The sequence below is a fragment of the Bombus terrestris genome, chromosome 5 (assembly GCF_910591885.1).
Source record: "Bombus terrestris chromosome 5, iyBomTerr1.2, whole genome shotgun sequence".
Taxonomy (NCBI): domain Eukaryota; kingdom Metazoa; phylum Arthropoda; class Insecta; order Hymenoptera; family Apidae; genus Bombus; species Bombus terrestris.
The window spans coordinates 12,208,779-12,236,499 of record NC_063273.1 but is presented as its reverse complement, the minus strand read 5'-3'; the positions used below and the strand labels follow the sequence as shown (position 1 = coordinate 12,236,499).

Here is a 27,721-nt window from a genome sequence, read left to right as displayed (position 1 = left end):
TCATCTAGTTGCGATAAATGAATTCATAGAAATAAATCCTTTACTTTTTAAAATAAAATTGTTAATTTTTTTTAAGCTCCAGATTATTTACAGTCTGTCTAAGACAATAAGTAAGTTTTGTAATGGAACGTTGACAATATACGTAGATACTTGGTCAGCGGCTGACTATCGTTAGTTATTTATATTTACTGAGAGCTAGCTTGAACTCAACTAAATCCCATTAGGAGGTCTGTCGATATGCCGGGAACCTCTGGACTTTGCTCCATTTTCTACTCAAAACGTTTTTACGAATTGATTGGGATGTGAGCTGAGCTTGTATTCGTGTCTGCTTGCGTAGCTAGTGTTATTTCTCCCTCAACGAAAAATTATTTATAATTTGAAAGATATGCTTCAAAAGACATTTTTATATATGAACACCTTTCTTCGTCTTGATATCTAGAATCGATCCTATAAATCCTGCAAATATTTTGTGACACTCTATAGAGAATGAAGAGGGTGTTCGTTCCTTTGCTCCTTTTTATACAATTGGGATGGTACTGATTTGGTGCTAAAATTTTTGTTGCCCTCTTTGTGTATACTCCTTAAGGCATGGATTAAATGGAGATTCAAAGTGAGATTGGGATAAGTTTTTCAGCGTCGCCGTGCGTCGCAAAGGGGTGTTTTCCTTTTGCTCGGTCGAAGGGACAACTTCAGTCCTGTGTTCCTGGATAACGCGTTTCCGTATTCCGTTTGTTCGGCGTTGATGATGTGCTCAACGCTGGCAAACGTTCATGTGACGGATGATTCTTTTCTCTCTTGTGGTTTTGTTTCGGGAGAAGAGGCAGTGAAGGGCTTTTCGAAAGGAATTTTCGTTGCTTTCGTCGATTTTTCGATAGTGTCCCGGTTTTTCGTCTTTGTAAATGTTAGACTGTATAGAATTATTTCAACATTAGAATTATTATATTCGTCGAAGTAATGAGTTTCAGATTTATTGTCTTTGCAATTACTGAGAATATGGAGATATTTTGGCATTTTATTGTCACAGAAATGTAATTACGTATATCTATTTATCTTAATTAATTATATACAACTATGTATAACTAATGTCAAAGGGTGAAATTAATCGTGATCCAACAAGTTTCTATAAAAAAATAATCGATACATTTTCAGTACATTTAATGTCAACAACGTTTTAATTCACCACTATTTAATCAATCCCTATCTTCGATGTTATCGTTAAAATGGAAAAAGTCCATCAGTATTTATCGAACAATTTGAAAACTTCGACCAATGAAACAAACGTTCAGTACACCAAAAATAAATGAAAAACCATCGCGTATGCATCACTTTTAATCCAAAAAGAATTTCCTTGAAAGAAGAAATTCCAGATAAATTGTGATGGACGTAACCAATTTTTAAGCAACATCCCGGATGTCCTCGTTTTTTGAGTAAGTTCGATCGCGACGAATTTCCAGCCGAAAACGTAGCAACCTGCCCCAGCTCACGTTTCTCATTCGGTGCGCGAACGTGTTTTAATATAAACGTCAAAGCGTAATCGATATCCGCCAGAAGATTAGACAGGTCGGTATCGATATCGAGTCGTTCGATCCAACACGTTGCGTAACAAGCGTCTGCCTTTTCGTTTCGAGGCTAAGTCCGTGTCGGAAGTACGGCGAGGTGGCTATTTTATCGAACGAAATATTCGTCTGGCTCGATGGAAGAAACGTTTACACGCGCGAACGAGCTCGAACTGTTAGACAAGATCTTTTTTCCCCTGCGCTCTTTCTCGTCCCGCCAAGGCGTGTGAAGGTTCGAGTTCGACGAGGGTACGAGCCAATAAACCGACTGGTGAGAATCGAGCAACGTTGGTCAACGATATCGACTATCTCGATGAATAGAGATTCGTTTAACACATTCCTGTCGTCCTGGTCAGTGTTTGTCTGGAATTGAACCACTTCTTTGTCAAATCGGTTAATCTTGCAAAACAATATGTAGGGAAAATTAGTTGGAATTATATGAAAATTTAAAAAAAAAAAATAAAATTTAAAAGTCAAAAATAAAATTTAAAAAGAATTAGAAAATGAGGTTGTATACGACCACTTTGACCTGCGAACGGCTCGATTAGTAGAGATGATGGGTTTTTTAGCATTTATGAGAAATTTGAAAGTGCGAAAACGCGCAGAATGCAGATGACTCACGATAGTGTATGGAGTATCAAGAGTATAGTTTCTGTAGTATAATGTTTCTATAACCACATAATAAAGCAACATTTCTATTGTTTCAGTCACTGCTCGCTTATAATTAGACACTAGATTCATAGTTCATCCAAATTTAAATTTCTGTAGGAAGAGTTAAAGGTATAGATCATGAACAATTTTTAAGCGAAACATTTAATTATCGTTATTATTATAACGAGAGAATTTTATTTATTTGTACATGAATATTAGAATAATAAATATCTCAACGTAACGTTAATTTCGAAATGAAAAAAATTTAAAGCTTTTTTTCACGATTTCGAAAAAAAAGCTTTAAATGTAAAATTACGAAATATTCAACGTCAAGAAGATGAATTAAAATTTTTATATCGAAGTGTTTTACACAAATGTGATCAACAAAAATGTGATTTGCATTTTAAACGCGAGAAAGTCAATAATATGTTACAATTATTTTATATATTGCTTAAAATAGGTAACCGTACGTGCTGAAGAAAAAAAAGGATCACTTTTTTCTGTTTCATCGAGCTGTAAAGAGCAGTTGAAGCGAATATCACTGACGTACTACTTGACACTTTGCCAGCTCATTTATTGACACAAACCACTGCGCGCAAGAGATCCAACTACATTCGAGAACAAACAAAATTATCTGGTTCACAATCTCTTGTTACTTTTATCGAATAGTCGTGCTACGTTTAAATGCTATTTAATCCCGTTTTTTTTCTGAAACACCCTCGAAAAAAATCGTTTAAAAAATTCGCGGAATTCTCGCATTTTTATTTCAGCTTTTTGCCGTTAGAGAAAAACGATGTATTCTGCTTTTTTCGAGATATCAATTATATCAGAAATGAAATGCAACTAGAGTACTACCTTTTATATTGCATTTCGGATAGAGTATATTATTATTGTTGATGGAGATTTAATTTTCTTTGATATTTGTATAACAATTCAAAGAAATGACATTCGAAAGATTAAACCATAATCGATGATCTTCGGTAACATTTCACTTAATTTTTGAATTTTCAATGTATTAATCGAATCAAGTTGTCAAATAAAATTATATGCAAAAGTATAGGTATCATCAGAAATATATAAATTCAAGATATTCTATAATCAAGCTCAACGAAGTTGAACAATATATTTGAACACAAATGAAATTGAACATTAAAAGCTCGCTTTGTTTAAATACGAAAAATTCGAGTTAAGCTTAGTTAATTCAACCAACGCTATCGGCCGAGAAAACTGAAGTTAAAGCATCTATGAGGAATCAAATCAAACATTAAGAATTTTGCATTACCAATTACGAAGAACCTAAATCAAACTTAATTTAGTCGGCTCTGAAGTCAAATAAAATGAAATTAAGCTAAAATCAAATATCGAAAGTTTCTATTGATCAATTATGAACCAACTAAATCGAATCTAGCTCGATCGATTCTGCAAACAAGCATAACACCATTTATGAAGAATGCTCTCATTGATTAAAAGTATATATGAATGTCAAAGACGCCTTCTGATCAATTACGAATCCAAATCAAACCCAACTCAAACGATTCAGCAATCAGGCACAATAAAAATGCAAAATTATTTGTAAAGACTGTAACCGTTGATTAAAATCAAATATCGAAGGTTCCTTTTGATCAATTATGAACTATTATGAATGTGAAACTTGTGTCAAAGAAATTTATATGAAAATATACACAACCAAAAATAACTAGGGGATTGCTTTTATGAACGATATTAATGTAGAATTCAAACAAATCGATATTCTATCGGCTTAATAGATTAAAATATTATTCATACACTATTGTCATAATGATTTGCTTGAAAATAATAATTAAAAAAATGTACAGACAGAAAAAGTAAATGTAGAAATAAAAAATGGAACGCTAAACGTTCCTTTAATTGATTTAGTTAATAGTATGTCTAATACAATATGATAAATAAAATAGATCGTTGAAACCTTAAAACTAACCTATCGATCTACATTTCTATGAACGATTAGAAATTGATCATTTTAACCATTTTAATAGATAGCACGATGAAACGAAATATACGAAAATAGTGTTTTAATGCAATATAATTGGAAATGAAAACAACTTGTTAAATTAAAAAATAAGCATATTAAAAGTAGCTTTGAAGTTGACGAAATTTCGTTACAAATTCCAAACCCTAACACAAGTATTAAGACAAACAACGATTTCATATTTTAATATCTAATATGTTAATTTAATTTTTTTGACATTATGTCGAGCACTGTTTTTAAGATTATACACATTATTTTGGAATAATGCGTGTTCAGTTCCAAAACCGAATAAAAAGACAATTTTGGTAATATGTATATTAACTTGGTGACTTAAGAAATCGTTCTTTTGTAAAAAAATAAAAAATGTGACATATCATGTTCTCCTCCTATAGTCTGCATTTACGAAGAATATACAAAAACATCTAATCGAATTAGAAAAAAATAAAAGCCGTATATCGTAATCGATACTCTGTTCGTTGTTAATAAAATGCACAGCCAGAATTAGAACGCGGGCCAACGGCCAGAAACGATGTACACCGATTTCCAGTTAGCCAACGAACAGAATAGTTTGAGTCAACGACAAGAGAGGAGAATGGTTACCGACCACCCCCAAGTCCCCTACCCCAATTAGCCACGCATTATTAACGCGTACTATACACAGGCCGCGTTTACGGCCAGCTTGGCCCCGGGTTTCACCGTTAATTGTTAGCAATTAGCAGGAAGAATGTGCTCGCAATCTGGCAGAGTCGGAATCCAGGACAAAATTATTTTGCCGGCCTACGGGGGAGATTCCTTTTCCAGAACCTGCCTCCTCATCTCCTGGCTCCCGTAAAGAAGAGAGATTTTCCCAGAATATCCCCTTTTTCAACCCTTCTATCCCGTACATCATTAATTTTCTTGGTAATTCATCTGCTTCGTCCTCTAATGTTAACTTAATGTTAACCAGCCATAATGTTAACTTAAGTTATGCTTATGATGTTTAATTATGTTTGATTAGGTGCGAGATGCAGTAAATATTTTTCTTATTTACTTTTCTTCAGATATAGTAGAAAAGAATTTGTTTTCCAGATTCTTTTTAATTTTATATATTGTTTCTCTTTGGTTTGATATGATTCTGACTTCAGATTTATGATATTGGGATTGATTAACCGATTCAGGACGGACAATTGTATTTGATATTTTGTTGAATAATTGAATAATGGATTAACACTTTTGAGTGAGTACTTTTCAAGCCTTTTTGATTAGGACTTCAGGATGTACATTTCAATATTGACGAAAAATAGAAAAAGCCAGTAATTAAAAAACGGGACAAATCGAGTTTCTTTGTTTTTTTATGTATTCCAATCATTGCAATAAAATATAATACTCTGCCAAAAAAGAGTGAGCAATATGCTTGCTATTTTAGTGTATGTTACTTTGCCATAAACTAATTGTTTAATAGATACCACCGTTTTATATAATTGAGCAGGATATATAAATAACACATATTATAGCGAATATACTAATTTAGTAAAGTGTAAGCTTTCTAATTAATGTATGCTATTACATCGTAATTTCATAAGTAAATATATCCATAAGTAATGAAATATGAACTTCTACCGCAACAAATATATTACGCAATTTAATAAGCGAATTTTTTGGACATTTTTATTGTATTCGTCGATATTTTTATAAAAATTTGTACATATAAATTGCTCAATGCATATTTATTAAATCCTATATTTAATACACTACGTATTCATTAAATTTTATTAAACTCTAGAATTGCGTTTGTTCGTTTTATTGATGCCTAATAAAAAATGTTCTTTAAAAAACTTTGTCCTGAAAGGGTTAAGCAATTAATGAATTGATTTTGATTGTTATGAAGCATTCGATAAATAAACAGATTAATTATCAGACTTTTTGACTAGATGAAGTTCTCGTCGCTAATTAATTACAAACAATCAAATGTTAAACGATTGAATATCGTTCGACCTGCCAGAGATATCAAGTGAAACAATTGACATTCTTATCAGCCCAAAAGGCGTCGTAACTGATCTTCAATAGGTAACTTGATTTCCATACAATATCACTGTGCTTCCATAGAGTCAAATTCGAAAGCGAACCAGTCTCGTTTAATTCGTAGGTGAACGTCATGAAGTTTATTACCATAATCGAGCCATTAATTAAATCCACTGCCGTCAATTAATTATCCCCATAAATCACAACGCCATATTATAGTGATTAATTTCTATTTCATCCTTATTAATTCCACAAACTAACTAGTGAATAGAATACCAAATAAGAAAGAAGAGAGAAAGAGAACGAAAAGTATTAATGGAGAAGGAATTAATTTAGAAAAAGATGTATACATTTTTCTCATTGCCAAATCCATAGAATCGTTAGAATGGTGGTTTGGATACATTTTTCATTTTTTCAGTTCATTGTGTCACTATGACTGACGAGATCTGAACTGTGTAGAGCATAGGAGACGATAATCGAGTTCGACAGGGACCGGAAGACCGTCGATTTGGGTTGACTGGTGGTGATCGAGAGACGAAACGATCGATATCGAACGCCTAATCACGCGTCTACGATACCAGAGACCGAGTAAACACTGCAACGTGACAATGTCGACACTAACTGACATTTTTTCCTTTGTAAAACTGCAGTCTAATCAAGATAATGGAACTATGTGAAAATATGAAATATGTATCTTTGAAAAAAGCACGCTTTGCAACACAATCAATGCAAGATCTGTTTTTCACTTAATGATAAACTGTACTGATAACTAATACTGCACTGATAACTATGAAAATGTTATACATATGTGTTGTATGTGTTATATATATTTTGATATTACATTAGCGTTGAAAATTGAAACCTCATGTAACAATGTTACGATAGTTATAAATTTGAAACCAATCTGAAAAGTGTACATATACAGAAATTAGAATATTAAATGATATATTCTAATAAATTTTTACATTTTGCTTCGCTCTCATCTCTAACGCAAACGACATTCTGTCTGCCTACGGATGGAACAATCTTAACAGCAAAGAAAGAGAAAGAAGAAGGGAAAGTAGGAAATCACAGAATACCATTGAATCGTCATTTAACCGTCAAAATCCTTCAGCAACATGATGGTTCTCTAGAGAAAAACCCTGTTAGGTTCCATTTCGGATTTCCAGGTATATAAAGTTGGTCCACGGAAGACTCATCGACGCGTGTATTGCAGCGTTTGCTCGTTCTTGTGGATCGTAAATAAACCGGCCGAAGAGAGTATTTCTCTAATGGGGGGGAGGGGGTGGCAGTAGAACGGGAGGATCGATGAGGAGCAGCAGAGAGATCAATGGTTGGAACGGAACCATGGAAAGAAAGAGGCGGGCCACGCGTATATATCTATGTTTGTGACAGAGAGAAAGAGTCAGAAAAATAAAGGACGAACAGGGGTGGGAGCATTAAAGAAGAAGAAATATAGATAATCACGTGAGTTCTACGATGCAAGGCCGTGCAGCGTAGCAGACAGTGCTCGAATGAGGTCACAAGAGTGTGGCACGTTAATTTCAACAATCGATCTCATACGATCGATCCTTATTCGTGAGAGATAGGCTGTTCGTGTATTAATTTTGAATATTATTCCGAGTTGGATTGTAACTCGAGATTGAAACTCACCTGTTCGCCTTTCGGGCAGATTCAGCGTGGTTGCACGGAAGTGAACCGTCTCGCTGCGGCCTTTGCTGTTGCTCGCGTATATGTGTACGTCGTAGGTGGTGCCAGGCTCGAGATTGCTCACCGAAAAAGACGGTACTTTGCTCGTTTGATTGTAGACCGTCGTGCTCGGCTTTGACGACGTACTGCTGGTTCCCACCTCACGATCCACCTGTATCGTGAACTTTTGCGGCAGACCGCCGTCGAACCCCTCTATGCACTCCACGTATAGCGAGTCCGTTGTCTGGTTCAGAAGAGAGCAATTGTGTGGCGTGTCTGGGTGACCTGCAAAGCCGAATAATTAGTACGATCGCGACTCGAATGACAAGTATCTACGGTTCCTAGTGTCTAGGCAACGTAGCGTGTATTTTCAGTAACCCTTTGTGAGATTGTGTTACGAATATACGTATATAATGGCTTAGAAAGTAGTTTTTTTCTTTTTAGTGGTACATTATTGCATTTACTATAGCACTTACATACTATTTAACGAGGTCCAAATTTTGTAACATTCGAAGGTACTTTCGTAGGAATGTAAAGATGTATTAGAAAGTGAAATATAGAGCCCCGTTAAAAATGTTTCATTAGAAAATAAGGGTAGGTGCTAACAATTTTTGTAGCCACTGTAATAAAAGATATAATATGTTATAAACATGCGTAAAGCAGTTATGAAGGAAAACGTTCGGTCAAATTAATGAAACATTTCAATCGCATATTTGATGCACTTCTAATCAAGATTTCGAATCTTTATCGAAAAACTTGTATACTTTGTTATCTGGTGAAGTTTAGTATTATTTAATATTTTTCGGTTATATTTTTCCAAATTGTTAATTTTTTAATTGAGATATTTTTATTAGTAACTACATATCCGCCCACAAATCGTTACATATGTAACAAAGTAGCTATGATGCGGCACAATAAAAAAGATCATATTGCTTTTTTCTTATTGTTTTGTGCTATTTTATGTATCGCATAATTCCACCGATCCTTATACAGTACTACGAGTATAAATTGAAATTTTTGGAAATTTATAAAATGTTTGAAAGCTTCTTTAAAATGCTACGCATTCTAGAAAGAATCTACTTAAAATGTCTCTCCTAAAAATATTCAACACGATCTATGTAGCATTCCACAAGTATGATACGATGTGAACTTTTAAATCACGTCCGAACATATCACGTCTTATCTGGTATACACACTTTCCATTCCTTTTACTGATCCTTCCTACGGAAACTTCCATTTTCTCGCTTGCGAAAAACGATCGTTTAAAAAGTAACAACTCTGTCTGTTAAAGATGTAGTAAAGCTATCTCTGTTCGACGTAGCTGTAGCGTCGTTTGGTGTATCCTGGCAGGGGAGCTCTCTGGGATAGCTGACCTGTGATTGCGTCGAGCAGGTAAGAGATGAAGCGGTCCGAAGTTGATGAAACTACGACGACAAACGTCTGCCTCCTTTAGACGAGAACTGAATACTGAAAGGCAAGAGAGACCATCTTCGAGTGTCTCCCGGTTCACGTACGAACCGGTGAAACTGGTGTCTATCAAACGATGCCGTTTCTCAGTCGTCTTTAATCAACAGATACGAGCTTAGTTAGGTTTTCCTTTCGAGATAGGGCTGAGTTCTCGTTGGTTGACTACGTTTTATGCAACGTCTTCTTTAATAGCGCTTTTTATTGCGTCATTTCACTGGTTTAATGTCCACCCACGGTACTAAAGTGCGTTTGCCACGTGGTCACGCGGCCATCTACGATGTCATATCCTCGCACGTCCTCGATACGGTACAGTCCATTCGCGTTTTCACATGTTTCATAGGACTTAGCGAAAGTGGTTCGAGAGATCCGCTGTTAGCATTATACCCGTGAAAGTTTACGGAATTTGGAAACGTTTGGCTAAGCCGGCGTTTAGATTTTTAATAGATGTATAGATAGATGTTTTAGATTTTTTAGTAGATATATCCATTTTCTTGGAAACAATTTCAGTGGAAGACGAAAATATTCGGACATTTGGAAAGTAATTATAAAAGGAGCAAGAATTTCTATATTATTGAATATATTCAAATACGTGCCACTATATGTTATACGTACAAACTTACAGCGCTAAATGTATGTAGTATCTAAAATGGGTCTAGAGTAAGGACAAGTAAGGATGCTTTATTTGTTAACAAGTTGGTATAGTTTGTGTATTTAATAACGATGAATATAATGATAAAGCGTGACAGATTATTCAATGATAAACAATGTCAACGTGTTCGTTCGGCTTAGCGGCTTTATACACCCGACCTCTTGACGTGTGCTCTTAGAATCTTCAAGAAGGACTACTCTGACCTTAGATCATTTCTTGGTCTTCTCAGGGAGTCTTCTGGTCTTCTTCGCGCCTATGATCACATATGCCGTATTCTTTTGAAACAACAGACCGAAATCGACGTTTCTGGAAATCGCTGCTTGGCGACAACCACGCGCTCGTCGATACATTGTATACCCTTCACCGGGCAACTCCGGCGATCCGCCTGCGACATTGTAGGACCGCGAGCGACGGCCAGAAACGCGATCTATACTAAAGCCTCGCAGCGTAACAAAGCGTACACCTCCCTCTTTTTTCGATACTACATATATATGAACGAAATTTAATCTGCAAGTGCTATACAACATCAAAATCTTAAAGAAATTGGCAAAAAAGAGTGGGTAATATACTTAGGAGTAGGTATTGTAAAAATTTTGTTTTTCGTCAAAAAGGAAAGCACGTTCATAATAATATGAACAATTCATATAAATCTTATAGATGATTTACTTTCATCATATTATAATAAAGAATTGATCACCTGACTAACAGACTTCAAAATTATGTTCGCAACAATTCTTGCAATTTAATTTATGTTAGGTAACATGTCCCATTGGACAAATTTCATTTTGTCATTCTTCCGATCAAATATAATGAACTGATCGGCTTTTCTGTAGGATTCTTCAAGATTTAATTTGTCTTACGCAACGCATTTCATCGAGAAAATCCCACTTCCTTATTTCTTGGATCGAACACAGAGGAATCTACGATTTCTCTGTAACAATCTTGGCAATATGTTACATTGAGAAAATTCTACTTCGCAACCTCTTCGATCGAACACGAAGGGGTGGTCGTTCTTTCACGTAACGTTTCATTAAGAGGTCGTCAAATGCAGAAAGGAGCGAGACACCGGAAAAGAAACGGATGTCCGGCCACGAAGTCGGCTGTCATTGTTTCTAATCTGCATAATGAGGAAACTTTTTAAATCTAATTTACGTCTATCAACCATCCCACGGGAGACACATTTCCCAGGATTACTCTGCAGTTCTATGCTTTACTTGCCAGTTTTCCACTCTCCTCTCCGCCGCCAATAAATCCTCACGATTTATATTTACTAAAAATCTTCAATTTCGTCCTACAAACTGTTGCATAATCAAGAGCGAAGCTTCTTTCCTGTGAAGGTAGCCACGTTGCGTGATTTCAAGAACCGAATGGAATTTTTACGTGGAGGTATATTTTCAACGCGTATTATGTCAACGTTCTCGCGTTTTCTACTCGCGGTAATGCGAATTCTCTTTGTAATTAAAGAATTATCCAAAGACTCCCATGAATATCTCGACGCATTTGAAACGCTGACCGCTTGTTAAGAATGTATGTTTTAATGTTCAACGAAAGCTGTCCGCTGTTCTTAGTGTTGTTCACTTTTAGCATGATATTTCTCAACATGGATATTTTTCCAAATGTTTGAATTTGATTTTCTTTACTTTTTCTTTTTGATTGTTAGCTAGGTAAAAGCATCTTTGAAAGGGAGCAGAGGAAAGAACGTAAAGTATGTTCTTTTTGTTTCAGTGTTAAGGAATTTATGGTTTGCTGTTTGGAAGTTTTCATTAATTATCGTATTTGATAATATTCTGTGACAGAAAAACTCTTTAATGCTTTTAACGCGGATTATTTCTTCATATGAAGTATCAGCATCAACAAAGTGTTTGAAGTAGTATGGTACATATCAGTATGTTTATAAAAATGCTTCTTTTTATGAAAATAATCTAGGAAAAGAGAGTTTTGCTTCTCCATCTTAAAATGTCTCAGAATAAAATGTAGAAGAAATTAATATAGCGAAAATAAGAATGCAAAGCAAACGTTTTTCATAAACGAAATGAAATTGAAAATGTATAAAGGGAATGGATTTAAAATATCGAACTGATAAAATTATATTTGTTAATATGATAATATTCTATTAAGTCTCTATTTATAACGTGAAGAACCCTCACCAGCTGGCACAATATGGTAGACACAGGGTTCGAGCTGGGTACCCTGATCGTTGGTGCCCCAACAAAGCAAAGTACCATAGTCCAACTCTGTCATCGGTGTGTAAGAGGCTGTGGAACGTGTTCGTTCACTGGTGACGTGTGCCTGTGGTATGTCGATCGCCTCCATTGTGTTATTGAATTTCCACGTAAACGTTACTTCCGGTGGATTTGCCTCGAGCTCGCACGGTATCCTCGTGGTTTCCTGTCGTGCTACTCCGAACACCTTTACCTGACCGTGGTGACAGACTGGAGTGACTGAAAGAGAAATAGAAATGCATATACAGTTCCGATTCATTGACTCGGAAATCTGTTCCTGAAAAAGTTATGTTATCCACACTATCCATTGAGTATTAGGGTGCCCCTTTCCCTTGATATTTTATTATTTCTTATAAATTTTATAGTTTATGACGTGAAATTTTATTGATACAGAAAAATATGTCTTAATTTTAATTGATATGGAAGATATATATATCTAGGAATAGGAAATTTCATTATCTATTATTACGTTTTTTATATTCTAATATACACAAATTATATTTAAATATTCTTTTATCTTTGAAAATCAATTAGTATCTATGGTTACTTTTTCTAAACATTCTATTTCTTCATTCTTATTAGAATCATTATTAAAAGATAAATACACTATACCAAATTTGCGATAGCTCTTAATTACGATTTTTATTTACGTTTGTTACGCCGCGCAACACATCTGCATTCCATCCCGCACGGCGTGACAGCCAACGGTCTACGTGCCGTCCTTCGAACCCTCCACAGGCCTAAGGACCCACCATAAAGTCGAAATTCTAACTGCATTGTTCGCACACATGGTTTAAGTCAATCTGTTTGCCAGAAAGGACTTTCTAATTCCAGAAGTGTTTTCAGCTGGTTTTTTAGAAGGGTCCTTGGGTTTATTATGTGCTCTTAAGAATTACGAAGAAAGCGGAGATATACCTAACGAAAAATCTTTTTTTTTTTTTTTTATTTATTTATTAAAATTCACAATTTGTCCAATTTGGACATTTGGTGGAATTTTTTAACGGTTAAATTAGCATGTTGGTGGCTACCCCCAGCGAGGTACCATCCTCGTGTTTCTTAGGTTATGTCCTTTATAAGGTCTGCTGGGTGCTTCCTTTTTAGTCTTCTGTCCATATTTATGATTTTGTATGTTTCCGCAGCTAGCCGGTTTATGTGTGTTGCTATTCTTAATTTGTATTTCTCGGAGTATCTGTTGATTTCTTCCTTGACCGTTGGCATTCCCAGGTCCCTTCGTATATCTTCGTTTCTGACGTACCAAGGTCCGTTTACTATTGTCCTGAGGATTTTAGCCTGTATTACCTCTATTTTGTTTATATGGCTCATTGCTGCCGTCCCCCATAGTGGTATTCCGTACGTCCAGATTGGTTTTATGATCGTTTTATATATTTTTAACTTGTTTTCTGTGCTTAGTTTGGATTTTCGGCTTGTTAGCCAATGCATTTGTCTTCTTGTTTTTTGTATTTTTTCTACTATTGATTTGATGTGTAGTTTCCAGGTGAGTTTTTGATCTAAGTGGAGTCCTAGGTATTTGACATGCTTTGTTTGCGTTATATGCGTGCCGTTCAATAGGATGTTTGGTGGTATCTTTTTCCGTAGCGTGAATGTAATATGGTTGCATTTATTGGGGTTTGCTTTTATTTGTTTTTCTTGTAGCCAATTTTCTATTTTTACGATATGTTCTTGTAGTATTTTGACTGCCGTTTCTGGGTTAGTATGCCTGACTAGTATAGCTGTGTCGTCCGCGAATGTCAATACTGTGCTGTTGGTAGTTGTTGGTATGTTCGCCGTGTATAATGTGTATAGTATTGGGCCTAGGACGCTTCCTTGTGGTACCCCGGCCTTGATGTCTTTAACTTGAGAATGTGTGTCCTTGATTTTTATTACGAAGGTTCTGCAGCTTAGGTAGGATTTTATTAAGTGGTGTATTTGCTCCGAGAATTGTTTCCTAATTGTTTGTAGTAGACTTTCATGGTTAATTTTATCGAATGCTTTCTCTATGTCTATAAAGAGGGCTGTGCAGTATTCCTTGTTTTCTAGCGCTACTATTATTTCGTTTATAAGCCTGTGCATTTGCTCTATCGTGGAGTGTTTGTTTCTGAAACCAAATTGGTGATCCGGTATTAGTTTTTTTGTCTCTATTATTGGTTTTATGCGGTCGTATATTATCTTTTCCAGTATTTTGGGAAATACTGGAAGCAGTGATATTGGTCTGTAAGATGCAGTTTGGTGCGGGTCTTTGCCTGGTTTATGTAACATTTTGATCTGTGCTAATTTCCATGGTTTGGGGAAGTATTGAATTCTTAGAATTGCGTTGAATATTACTGTTATTAGTCTTATTGCTTTTGGCGGAAGGTTTTTTAAGATTTTACCATTAATTAGGTCGATTCCTGGCGCTTTGTTGTTTTTTGTTTTATCAATTATGTTTCTAATTTCTTGTGCTGATGTTTTAGGTATGGTGTATTCCTTGTCGGCTGTGGTAGCAGTGGTTTGTGGATCCTCCTCCGTATGACTTTTGAGGTTGCTGTTGTTGATAATGTGTGGTGTGAATGTGTTGTAGAGGTGGTTGGAGAATTCTTCAGCTTGTTCTTCGTTGCTTCTTGCCCATGTGTTATCTGCTTTTCTGATTGCCGGGACGGGTATTATTGGCTTCCTTATTTTTTTCGTGGCTTTCCATAGTGAATAGTTGGTGTTCTCGTGTGTGGAGAGTGTCCCTATGAACTTTGCGAATTCGTTATCGTTGTGCTCCTTTATTTTGTTTTTTATTTCCTTTGCAAGTTTGTTTAAGTGTTTTTTGTTTTCTCGGGTTCTGTATTTTTGCCATTTTGCTTTTGCTTTTCTTTTTTCTTTGATTTTGTCGAGTATTTCTTGCGGGATTGTTATTGTTTGTCTGCTGGTTGGTTTGGGAGTAGTGGTTGTCCTTGCTGCTTCCTGAATAGTTGCTGTCAATGTTGCTACTGCCTGTTCTATGTGTTCAGGAGTTTTTAACGGGATGTTGCAGTTTATTTTGCTTTCTATTATTTCTTTGAAAGTTTGCCATTTGGTGGTTTTATTGCATATTGTTTCTGGTTTACTATAGTAAATTGGTTTGTTTCTGTATTCAATTATTATGGGTGTATGATCGGAGCTGAGCTCGAGGTTGGGTGTTATTTTTAGTTTATTTGTGTTTAGTCCCCTTGTAACTGCAAAGTCCAGAAGATCTGGTTTTTTGTTCAGGTCAGTCGGCCAATGTGTCGGTGTTCCAGTGGATAATATATTGAGGTTATTATTTCTAATGTATTTTTCCAGTGTTCTACCTCGAGGTGTAATGTTTCTTGACCCCCAAAGCGTGTGCTTTGAGTTGTAGTCTCCCGCTGCGATGTACTTGTCCCCTAGGTCCTGGAAGTATTCTTCCCACATTTGTGTTGTTATTTTGTGTCGCGGAGGCACGTATACTGCTGACAACTGGAAGTAGTTGCTGCTAGTTTGAACTGTAACAGTGGTTGCTTGTAAATATTCTTTGTTAACTTGGCTGTGTAGATAATGTTTGATATCGTTTCTGACTATCACTGCTGTCCCTCCGTGAGCTTTTCCTGAGGGGTGTTTGGTATCATATATGGTGTAGTATGGTATTTTCAAATAGCTTTTTGTAGTGAAGTGTGTTTCTGAGACAAGTAGTATGTCTATATTATTATTGTATATGAATGTTTTAATTTCGAGGGCCCGTTGTTGTAGGCCGTTTGAGTTTCAGGCTGCTATTTTTAGAGTGTCCGTTTTTATTTTTTGCTTAGCACGTTTGTAATTAGTTGTAGCATGACTGTGATTTGTTGGGTTTGCTGTTTGAGTACTGCGCTTTGTTCGCTTATCATTCTGGTTAGCATTTCGGTGTTCTTTATGGATTGTTTGAGCAGTTCTTTGATTTCTGCAGTGTCGAGTTTTCAAATTTGAATTTTCAAATTTGAATTTTCAAATTTTCAAATTTTCAAATTTGAATTTTCAAATCTTCAAATTTTTAAATTTGAATTTTCAAAATTGAATTTTCAAATTTGAATTTTTAAATTTGAATTTTCAAATTTGAATTTTTAAATTTGAATTTTTAAATTTGAATTTTCAAATTTGAATTTTCAAATTTGAATTTTTAAATTTGAATTTTCAAATTTGAATTTTTAAATTTGAATTTTCAAATTTTCAAATTTTCAAAAATTCAAATTTTCAAATTTGGTTGGCTGGTTACTTGAGCATAGCTTAGACCACCAATGGTGTTGGTGCTGATAGGTTTGGTGTTTATTGCTTACTCTGTATTTGGTAATATTTCAGGTTTTGTGCTGTCATGATGGGCTTGTGTGTTAGTGCTTGTCCTGCTTCGTAGGGGCGGGAACAGTTTTCGTTGTAGTTGTTTTCTTACTTCACAGCCTTTATAGCTGGCTGGGTGGTTTCCGTTACAGTTGAAGCATTTAACTTTTTCTATTTTTCCTGAATATGGGCAGTGTGCAGTTAAGTGATTTTTTGCGCACTTGACGCAGGCTGGGCTTCTGTTGCAGTAGTTTTTAGTGTGTCCGTATTGTTGACACCGCATGCATTGAGGTATATCTTTTTTGTGTCGTGGTGGTTCTACTGTTACTATTGTGTTTAGTATTTGTTTGATATCATATATTTCCTTGTTATTGATTCTGGGTTCAAGTTCTATTAAGAATAGTGGTAGTGGTTGCTTTGTGTTGAATCTTGTTATATTGTTTATTGTTCTTGTTTGATGTCCAATTTTAGCTAACTCATCGCTTAGTTTATGTATGTTGGTTTTAGGATGCAATCCTCTTATGATAATTTTATAGCTCCTTTCAGTTTTAAGCTGATACGTGTGGTAGATAGCATTTTTTTCTTTTAATGCTTTTATAACTTTCCTAAATAATTCTGGTGTGTTTGTTTGAATTTTTACTTGATCCAATTTTGTTTGCTTTATTGTGTAGTTGTTTTTCTCATCTAGATTATTTAGTAGATCAATGAGCGGGTCTATTATTTGGGCCTCAACAAAGATTGGTGGTGGTTTTGTAATATGGTTTGTTTGGATAGTGGTTTTACTTACGGGGTCAGCGTCTATTTCTTCAGTTAGTGAGTTGAAGGAGTTACTTAATGGTAATTCTTGCAGCCATCGCTGCTTTTCTGTGACTGGGTTTCCTATGGCACTTATGTCTGTGGTTGTTTTGCGTTTTTTGTTAGCCTTCACTGGCTTCCAGCTTTCGTCCTGGTAGTATCTTTCATGTTCTGAATTGCTATCTTCCTGTCCCCGACGCTCTTTTGTTTCATCTGTCTCCATGTTAATTTGTTTGGTTTTTATATAATATGTTTCTCCTTTTGTTGCTATGTTTATAGTTGGTATCTGCATTGTTATTTTATTTCCTCCTCACTATCACTTTGCAGCACTATTACTTTGGAGCACTTTTTCACTATTCACTTATACCTGGAGAGGACGACCGTCTAGACACGTCCGTCCTCCTCGGCTGTCCGAGCAGGAGTGACGAAAAATCTGAGTTTCCCTGTAAACAATGTCGCCTAGGACCCAAGTTGGTAGGAGGTTTCTTCCTCCTCTCTTCCTTCCTAACATTGGTCCCAACCAATCGACATCGCGGATTATTGCCCTCACTTTACTAACTGAAAATGTAAGCAACGAATCCGCGTTCTTCGTTCAAAGGGCACACCCATACCAAGCTTTCCTCCGCATTCACATTAGAATAAAACTTTAGAGTTTGATCGTCTCTCACGGTGTATAGAGTTCCCATAATCCCTATAACTCTCACCGTTCCTGTATCTTTCTGAGTTCCTTCATCATTTCTCAAGGTGCCTACACGGCCTACAGTCTTCTAAGGCTCTCACTTATCCAGAACTCCGACAGTTCCTATAACTCTCAAGGGCCTAGAGCGCCTAAAGCTCTCCTTCTCTCATCCAAGACTAACCCTTCTCTCGTTATCTGTATCTTAATCAACGGCGTTACTACTTTGTGTGATTGTATAAAGTGTTGGAAATATACATTATTATAACTCTGACTCCCAGTGTTATACCGCATTAACCACCCCGATTATCCTAACCGAAATACGGGGATCGAACTATTCGTGGTGTCGATTATTCTAATCGTAACGGGAATTTACGACTCCCGTTGACGCGTATTCTAACGACCGCGTCTCCCCGCGATAGCTCGAAAAAACAACGTTTTTACGATTATTAATGAATTTTTTGTTCCGAAAGTAGAAAATTTTTCCTAATAAATATTTTAATAAACGGTGAAACATCTAAATGTTCCTTTATTTTCGAAAAATCGTTATTACAAAAATATTACATTTACTGCCATCGGAATATCTGGAATGTAAAATATTTTAAAGGAAATGGATTACTTGGAATTATAGATAAAATTAATAGTATGCGTGTTTCTAAGGAAATCAACGATCCACATCGATGATTTTCCCACGTCAAAAGTCCCTTGATAGTAGCACTAGGCTTTGAACGGTGGAACGTAAGTTGAGCCTTTTGATCCGCGACTTTGTAGATAAGTGATCGACTGCTATCTAATATTCGTACAGGACAAAGGTAACACGATTATGGAGCACTATCCATGATTAAGCAATAATGATATCCTCGATGTCCCTACGTCATTTCCAAGTCCTTGTCAACCGCAAGCCAGGAACAGCATCAGATTTCGTGGTAATATATAATACATAATATATACATATACATATGCGTGTATATGTATATAGAAAGTATACATGGTATATGGATAGGAAGCTATCTGCTGTCGAAGGATACTAACATCATTAAGGTGCACCCCTTTACCACTGATATGAACTCATAATGCTCATAAAACAGAGTATGTCTAAGAGGTTAATTAACCTTTTACCATTACCAATAAGTTTGCTATAATTGAAAAAATTATCTCACGTATTTCCCCATTAAAATGGAAATAATTATATTTTTACCTTACTATTTCCAACATATCAATCCCTTCTACTTCTCGAAATCAATCTTCTGAAAAATACCATCATCTAAAGTTCATTAGTTTCAATTTACGGAGAAATGTAATTATTCAAAATTCACTTTTCGCAACGCACAGATTCCTTCTGCTTCTTGTAATCAACCGGCCCCCACCTCGCACGGCACGATACAATGTTCATTATTTTCAATTTACAGACACAAATAGTAATTGAAGATTCACTGTTCTCGAAGCGAAAAGCTCTTCCATCTCCCGAGATTATTCCTTTAAAAAATACTATTCTTGGAAGTTTCTTATTTTCAATACCTAGCCAAAATTGACTAATGAAAATTCAATCTCTCAAAAAATACCACCATCAAAAGTTGTTTATTTTCAAGTTACAAAACAAAATTAACGATTAAAAATTCACTGCTCTCAAAACAGAAATTTCATCTGCTTCTCAAAATCACCCCCCCCCCCTCCTCCGCCCGGACGTACTTACATTAAGATCTTACTATTTTCAATCTGCTAACTGATCAACCAAAATGACGAGAATAGAAACTTAACATCAAAAAGTCCTGACTTGGCGATCGGCGTTCAAAAACGGAATTCAGAGTGAGGAATGAGCGATAAAAGTTCTTCACGTGTAGGGGAATGGAAAAAGTGCGGAGGTTACGATAGGCGGGTGCCGGATATCGCGTAGAATTTTCTGAGTGACCTAATCAATGGAAGGTCAGCCCCTTTTCTACTCAAAGTCTTTTGCTCGTCCTCCTTCTGCTGTTGTCAGTGTACGATCTGTATGTACCTATACATTCTTTTACTTTCCGCTTCCACATACAAAGTATTATTGAATTTCTAGGCGAACCGAACGAGACTTCCGTCCCAAAGCCGAGGTCGCATGGGATCTTCTGTCAGGTTACACCGAGTATTCTCCTCTCTTTAGGTATCGTTGTTGTAGCTGAATGTCAATTGCGGAAGCTGTTGGAAATAACGATCGACCTCCGACTTCTTCGAGGATCGTCTCGAATAAAGGATAATCCGACAGACAATTGTCTTTAGTTATCTTTCTCTTCGTGAATTATTTACTCGATAATTTGAGGATTTATTTGTGTCCTTTAATACCAGAAATATCACAGTTATTATTTTGTCAGTATTTCCTCTATACAAGTATATTTCATTTATAACATAGAGAGAATTATTGAAATACAATCTGCTATTGCTCTACATAAAATACGGTATAAATACTTGTCTTTGTTTGAAGCGAAAAGTTTATGGATGATTATATTCGCGAGTGAAAATAATAATTTTCGCCGATTCTTTAACCCATTAAGGATCAACGTTCGTCAACCTTTTGTTTCTAATGTCTTTTTCTAATCAATTCGCATTACTGAATTTCATCAAATTCATGTTGAGATTATTAAGAGGAATTCCAAAAATATTTGACCGATATTATTTTTCCTCGCTATTTCTTCTCCCATTTGGATTCTATAGTTTTAAGAAGTCTGAAAAAGTTGAAATATTTTATAGCGCTACAATAAGCTACCTTTCTTTTTTTTTCAAATTATAAAACTCCTTTCTGTGTCTCTGATTTATAGTAGGCTTTCGCGATGTATCTGTTATTCGAATACATTTTTTGGATCTGAACAAAACTTGCTATAATATAATTTATCATAGTAGTAAAACAAAAATTCAGAATCTTCTGATCTAATTATCTAATCTAATTATCAATGAATCTATAATTTAAGTGTTATTCGCGTTTTTCACATCTGGATATAATTCCCGTGATAATTGTGATTGATAGTAGGAAGAAAGGAGATTAACATTTACTGGAATGAAATATCATGTCGTATAACGTATTATGAGAGTGATAAATTCCGTAGCTGTCTGTTACTTGATGAGATACGTCCGATAAAAATTGATTGACAAAACCTTTACGGCGTTTTTTGTTTTCGATCAATTTACATAAATTTACGAATGTTTACGTGACCATATCGTCTTCGTTTGTCAGAGAGAAAGAAGATTGACTGACGGATATGGTTAATTCTTCGTTTTAGCGATTGTACTGTGCTCGGGATGTAAATATATCGTAGGGTCGAAGTGCCAGAAAGGTTAAGTGCTTTCATATTTTATTTTAGATCTATCGAAAAATGAGAGTATCATTAATCTCCAGAAAGAAATTTTTAATGTGCTGGTTCGAACGATTTCTAAAATATTATGTGGTTAAGCTGAAAAAACCGTAATAGTGAAATAATGATATCGAATCGGTTCGTCTCACAGTCGAAAATAACGTGCTTTGTCTTTTTAAAAAAAATACATTCTTTACTCTGGGATCTTTTGGATAATCATTTATTAATTACTAATATTAGCGAATTATCGATAAGTGACACATTCTAGACTATAATCTTCTATTTCAAAAGCTTCTATAAATTTCTAATTATACTCAAACATGGAATAAACAAAAATTTATTTTTTGTCTTTAAAAAAGAAACAGGCAGAGTTTCCCAATTAACCTAACGTCTCATATGACATGAATATAATTTCTTTAACCTAGGTTGTAGTTAAAAAATCAGTTGATTGTTCTGTACAACATAAAATTCTAAGATTAATAAAAGTATATAATCTGTTTTTTTTTTCTAAAAAGACATTATTTAGTTTCAATAAGTTTAAGGTGTTTATAATAAAACTACATATAATGTTAATAATTTAATAATTTTATGTCGTATAGAACGATCAATTGATTTTTTAATTTCTCGCCTATGTTAAATAAATTATATTCAGAGTCATGCCAGGTTAATTGAAAAAAGTTCCCTTTTCGAAATATAGAAAATTGCGTTTTCTTAACTCTCGTTTGAATATAAATGAATTGACATCAAACGCGAGGATAAAAAATAATGTCTGATACAAGATTTATATTATTCATATTATTCAGCTATATGGAATTTGTAAAAATATCTTTGTACATGACTCAATATTATAAAGTAAGGGTAAAGTAAGTTAAGAACTACTCCATAATCCATAATCCAAACTGTTCACCGATCGATCGTTGCTGACGTTAATCCCGTAAAAGCGTACGAAAACACGGAAGTATCTCGAAAAACCTGGCGACATCGTGTTTCACTTATTTCGACAGATTTCTCGGTGCGTTTTCCTGTGTTATTGAGTTTCCAAGTCTCTGATCCGGAGAGACGTTCTGCACCAGCCCCACGATAATTCCCATTTTTCCTGGCTAGTAACGAGGTTAACGTCGTGCCGATCGTCAACATATTGTTGCGTTTACGAATTCATAGCGACTTCCTATCGATTCCTCCCACCATCGTCCACTGACAATAACGTATTAATGCCGTCCATTAAGCATTAATGACGGATCGCCTATGACCCTGCCACGTGCTAAGTGTCTGTGCTAACTATCATAGCGATTTATGTTGCCCGAATGCATAATTCAGCTGTCGTTTGGTATAATATTATTGCGAAGAGACGAAACAGATCATTCTTGAAATCGTCGTTATTTCCGGACTTGTTCCACTTTTTCTGGTCGCTTTTCTGACTTGAAAAATCATTCAACATCTCGTGATGTTTGCTTTCTTTGTAAACTTGTTTTATATTTACGCAATGATATTTTATATCTATACACAGCGGCGAATAAAACGAAGTTTAAAGTCGATGCACTATGAATTTGAGTAATTTTTTGTATCGAATATATGTTACCATGTTAGTAACAGCCATCTATTATCGAATATAATAAATAAGAAGAAAGAGAGATTAAGGATAATTGCTGTTATTATGTATAGATCCATTTTTTTTAATTTTGGTTAATTTATATTTTGTACTTTATAAACTTTCTTTCGTCCGCCACTGTATATATTGGATTGTTCAAATAATTTTTTATTTTGGTAGGACTAGAATCGGTTCGTTATGAATTTTACCAAATGATCTTTCTTTTCCCTCTTCGATGAGTTTGAACAAATTTTATGTCCATGTGAAAGAAACGATATTCTTTTATTTAAATTGCGCTAAGAACTTATCAAACAATTTAATAATTTATAAAATTATAATCCAACTATCTTTGAATTTATTCGCTAGCATTTATGCGAAGCTGATTCTGCTACAGTCTTTGAATTCTAAATATCTCAATCTCATTCTCGTATCAACAGAGAGTAAGACTTGAGAAGCTTTAAGAGAAACTTCAAAAACTTTAAATGAAATTAAAGCAAGAAGTTACACATATTACCAATGATTCTTGCATAGCTTCCTCGAAATTAAGAAATTTTATTGAAAATAATGAAAAAAAGAAGGGAAAAATGAACTCAAATAATGTAATCACATGAAGATACAGAATAGAATTCATAGTAATAGGAAGAAGAATATTACACTTTGCGTATTATATGTATTCTGTGTATTTTTCTACTTTTAAATTTCAATATTTAAAATTCAATAATTACGATACTACGTACAATATCATTAAATAAAATTTTCGACAAAATTCTTTTCATTTATTTCATTTATCAGATTGTGTGGAATGCCGCGAAGCAAGTTCCTTAATTATATTTTCATCAGAGGACGAAGCTCTTTCCCTCACATGTACCTTTGAGGAACACACGGGTGAGCGGCTGTTAATAAGGCGAGAGTATTTAATTGGGCTAATTCAGGCAGAAGAGGAAAATTTGAGCTTTTAATAGGAACACATGTATGTTAGGCTTTGTGCGGAGTTTAAACTCCGGAAATACAGAGACAGATGATAAATAGTACTTCCGTTGAAATAAATGCTTCGGAAAAATTATTAGTCGAGTAAATTTAGTAACGGATTATTAATCATCTGACAAGACGTATTCGTCTTAGACTACTATCCCGATGCAAACAAAATTACGTTCGGTCCTGTGCAATTTGCAACAAATTAACTAACCATACATTTTTATACATACGCGATACACAAACATTCATTGACATTGGTAAGTTTAGTTTATGATAAATGGATAACAAGAAAAATTACGTGTTACATTTTTCAATATATTCTTGGATTTATGGTACATCGCTTCTATAAAGTAATTTAACGTATTATGTGCTAAAGATACTTTAAAGTTTCGTTTTCATTAAAATGATACCGATCGAACATGCTTGGAACTGTAGTGGTACTTATGAGTATTTCTTTCCTGGGATGTTACACATGGATCCATTCTATACTGATTATAAAAAATATTCGTTGGTAATATACGTGTTAAAACAAATGGTTTTAAAGTTTGCGGGATAAAAATAGAAGCGAAATATAAACTTCTCGAAAGCCAAATTGAAACTGATCAACTCCACTTTTTATCAATTTTTTTAATTATATTACGTACTTACGTACTTACGAATAATATTCTATTAAATAAATGATTTATTTTTATAAATTTAATCACCACAAAAAGACGACGTAAGTAATGACAAGTTTAAAGTACAGGCTTTATAACATCATCATTATTTTTTACTTTTCAATTTATGGAGTTGTTCAATGCAGTTTCTGAATATCTTAACTAACATGGTAATAATAAATAGTTAATAGAGGGTTGATTTTATTCAAAATTTTATTCGATCGGAAAATTTCCTGCTTTCTTCTAAATCTATTTCGAATGTTCTCTTTTCAATTCACCACTAACGTTTCAAATATCACCCAAACATTTCACAATACCTCTTATCAACTTTGATAATACAATTCCTTAAATTTCAGTCGCAACTTGTACATCTCCACCCAACCTTCGTGTAAATTAAATTTCCAACTAATAATATGCGAAAAAGCCAAATAATCTTCTTATCCGGCGGTACTTGTGCATATTTACGATAGAATGTGTAATCGGGTTTATCCGGCGCGACGTTAGCCTCTTCTTTTAAATCAGCCGGAACGATACATAAAGGAGCGCATTATCAACATCGAAGAAATTGATCAACCAAAACTCATTTAAGCGAAGAATCAACCGGTGCGCGTTATCCCAGTCTTGCTCCTAGACGCTCTGTAATGATCATTAACAGCGGTTAATTAATGTATCTGATTAACAGTAGCCGGTGTATCGATGTTCATGCATCACCTCGAGTCACAAACACCCGTAAAGCATCCGGTATCTTCATACACTAATCCATTGATAAGTTGCGACATTCCCGCCGGGCAGGCCACTGAAAATGTTAATCATTCTGATAGTGTCTCCGCTGTTTTATGGGGTCTTTGATCGATTATCGCCGTGGTTATCGGAATCGTTTCGACAGAATACTTCAAGATTTAATCGGAGGAACAGATTAATCTTCGCGAGATTCTCACGCTAACGACTTCCAAAAAGATTATATCGGTCTTGGCTCAGGGACTTCCGCGTAATTAAATATAGCATTCTTTAAAATTTGATCACGTTTCGTTCGAACTCCGGATCGCTCTCTGGAGTGTACGTTTTGAGTATATTTCTTGGATGGAAGTTTAGGAAACTTTCAAGATCTCATTTTACGCTTTTCAGAAGTTTTATTTTTCGTAAGAGGCACAAGGAAGTTGAATACGTGTGCCTTTCTTTTTATTTACTGGCTTTCGTCCATTGGGAATGGCTCTGTTGATGATCCGGAAATACGATTCGAAGGGCCTATAATTTTACGTTCGCTTAATTGAAATTATATAAGGTTTAGATGGAGATCAAAGTTCGCGTGAGAAGCGTGGGATTAATACAGTAACGGTGCTTTTAAAAAGTAACTCTGTAATCGTGTTATCATCTTTGGTGGATCTATTACGGATCTTCGTGCTGAAAGAAATTTGAATTATTTATATCCCTTCGAGTGATCAATGCTTTTTGGGAGAAACTGCGGTAGATAAGTGTCTGAATTACGTATTTATAGCGTTTAATAGGTTTTTGTTGAAATATGTACGATATAACCATGGTATAAATTATTGATCAATAGTGTGGCTCATGATTATTATTACTAAAATTTTGTGCTAAAAATTTGTAGCGAAAGGATAGGAATTTTAAATGCACTCGGAACGCGTTAAAATTTATCGAAACGAGACATATTTTATTCGCATATGTAAAACATTCGTGTATAAAATGTTTCAATATTATAAGGCAACTGTAACATATGATTGTAACATACGATAGATTATGTTGTTTCTTATTAAAAGATATGAATCTAAATTATATAGATAATATATTTATTGGACACAAAACATATTGTTTTGTTACTTCTTACTAATACTTGTTTTATTGACCTGTAATTCTAAATATCATTGGCGGTTTTGCTAAATTCGTAGTACTGTAAGGATCACACCTCAATATAGAATTCCTAACGGTATCGCCGTTAACTACCCCGTAGGTATACATAAATAGATCCTCTGACCTAGCCTCCACTGTTTTCTCATCTAAGGTACTATTAGGGAGCTTTACCAATTGGGTGCATTACTTCTCCCATCCATCTACTTCCTTCTCTTCCTTCCTTTAATTATGTCCAGTTTCCTTGTCTTATTAAATTTTACATTGTATTCCGTTCTCTAGAATACTATATGCTGTACGAGAAGATTATCCATCCAAACTTTTCATTAGCGTAATATACTTATATTGTTAATAAATATGTCCTTAATAAAAAAGGAGTTAATTCTTTTCTAAAAGATGTTTTGAGAATTCTAGAATTTCCTAAAAGATGTTTTTTAAAATTTCAAAAGTACTGGATAATTTTCTTTTAAACAAAATAATTAAATGTCATAACATTACAAACAACAATTGTCAGTTTAAATTAGAAACTAAAAATTAAACCTCAACTGTACATCCCATATCATAATTCCCCCAAAACTTTATCATAAAACAATTTCTATTTATGCAATCATTTGTATTTCGAAAACATAAGTAGCCTAAATATAAATCATTGAAATACTCGGAAAAGTAATAGAAAATAATTCTTCCTAAGAGGCTCAGCAAAAAATTTACCGCGAACAGATTTTGCTGGAAAACTTTCCCTTGCACCCAAAACAATTTCCAGAGTCCATTAATTATATCGCATGGTATTAATTCCAACAACTCCGCTACATCGCAATCTCTATTATCCAGTGAGATCAGCCCATTTGTATTTCCAAAACTACCAACATTCTACCCATCAACCAAACTGCATTGATACTGAGTTACCCAGGGCGCGTCAACAAGATCGAATAACCTCTGGGTACCGGAGTACACCCAGCAAGCAAGAAACAAGGTGTAGAGATAGAAAGAGAGAGAGGGAGAGGGGGAGAGAGAGAGAGAGAGAGAGAGAGACAGACAGACAGACAGACAGACAGACAGACAGACAGACAGACAGACATATATATATATATATATATATATATATATATATATATATATATATATATACACTAGTATGTCCACTATTATACGCAGCAAATAAAATAGCAATTTTTACGGAATCCAAAATAAAACGATCCAATAGATCCTGATAGCAGTCAATAACAATAATAGCAATAGCAATAATTTGCGAAACACTTCTCGACGCGAAGACTAAATATTTTCTCGGACATTTTAGGCGACAGCGGCACATAGTTTGAAGAAAAGTCCTTACGAAATG

The 27,721-nt window shown here is 34.8% G+C and overlaps 1 protein-coding gene across 5 annotated transcripts in view; it reads right to left on the bottom strand.

Moving 5' to 3' along the window:
• Positions 1-27,721, bottom strand: part of LOC100649768 (hemicentin-2) — a 571,775-nt gene that overhangs the window by 16,659 nt on the left and 527,395 nt on the right. For all 5 annotated transcript variants that reach the window (XM_048405933.1, XM_048405932.1, XM_048405935.1 and 2 more), the window contains 2 exons: positions 12,169-12,462; positions 7,870-8,190 (listed from right to left, as the gene is read on the bottom strand). In XM_048405933.1, the coding sequence (XP_048261890.1) occupies positions 7,870-8,190; positions 12,169-12,462 (615 nt within the window). The remainder of the gene's footprint in view (positions 1-7,869; positions 8,191-12,168; positions 12,463-27,721) is intronic.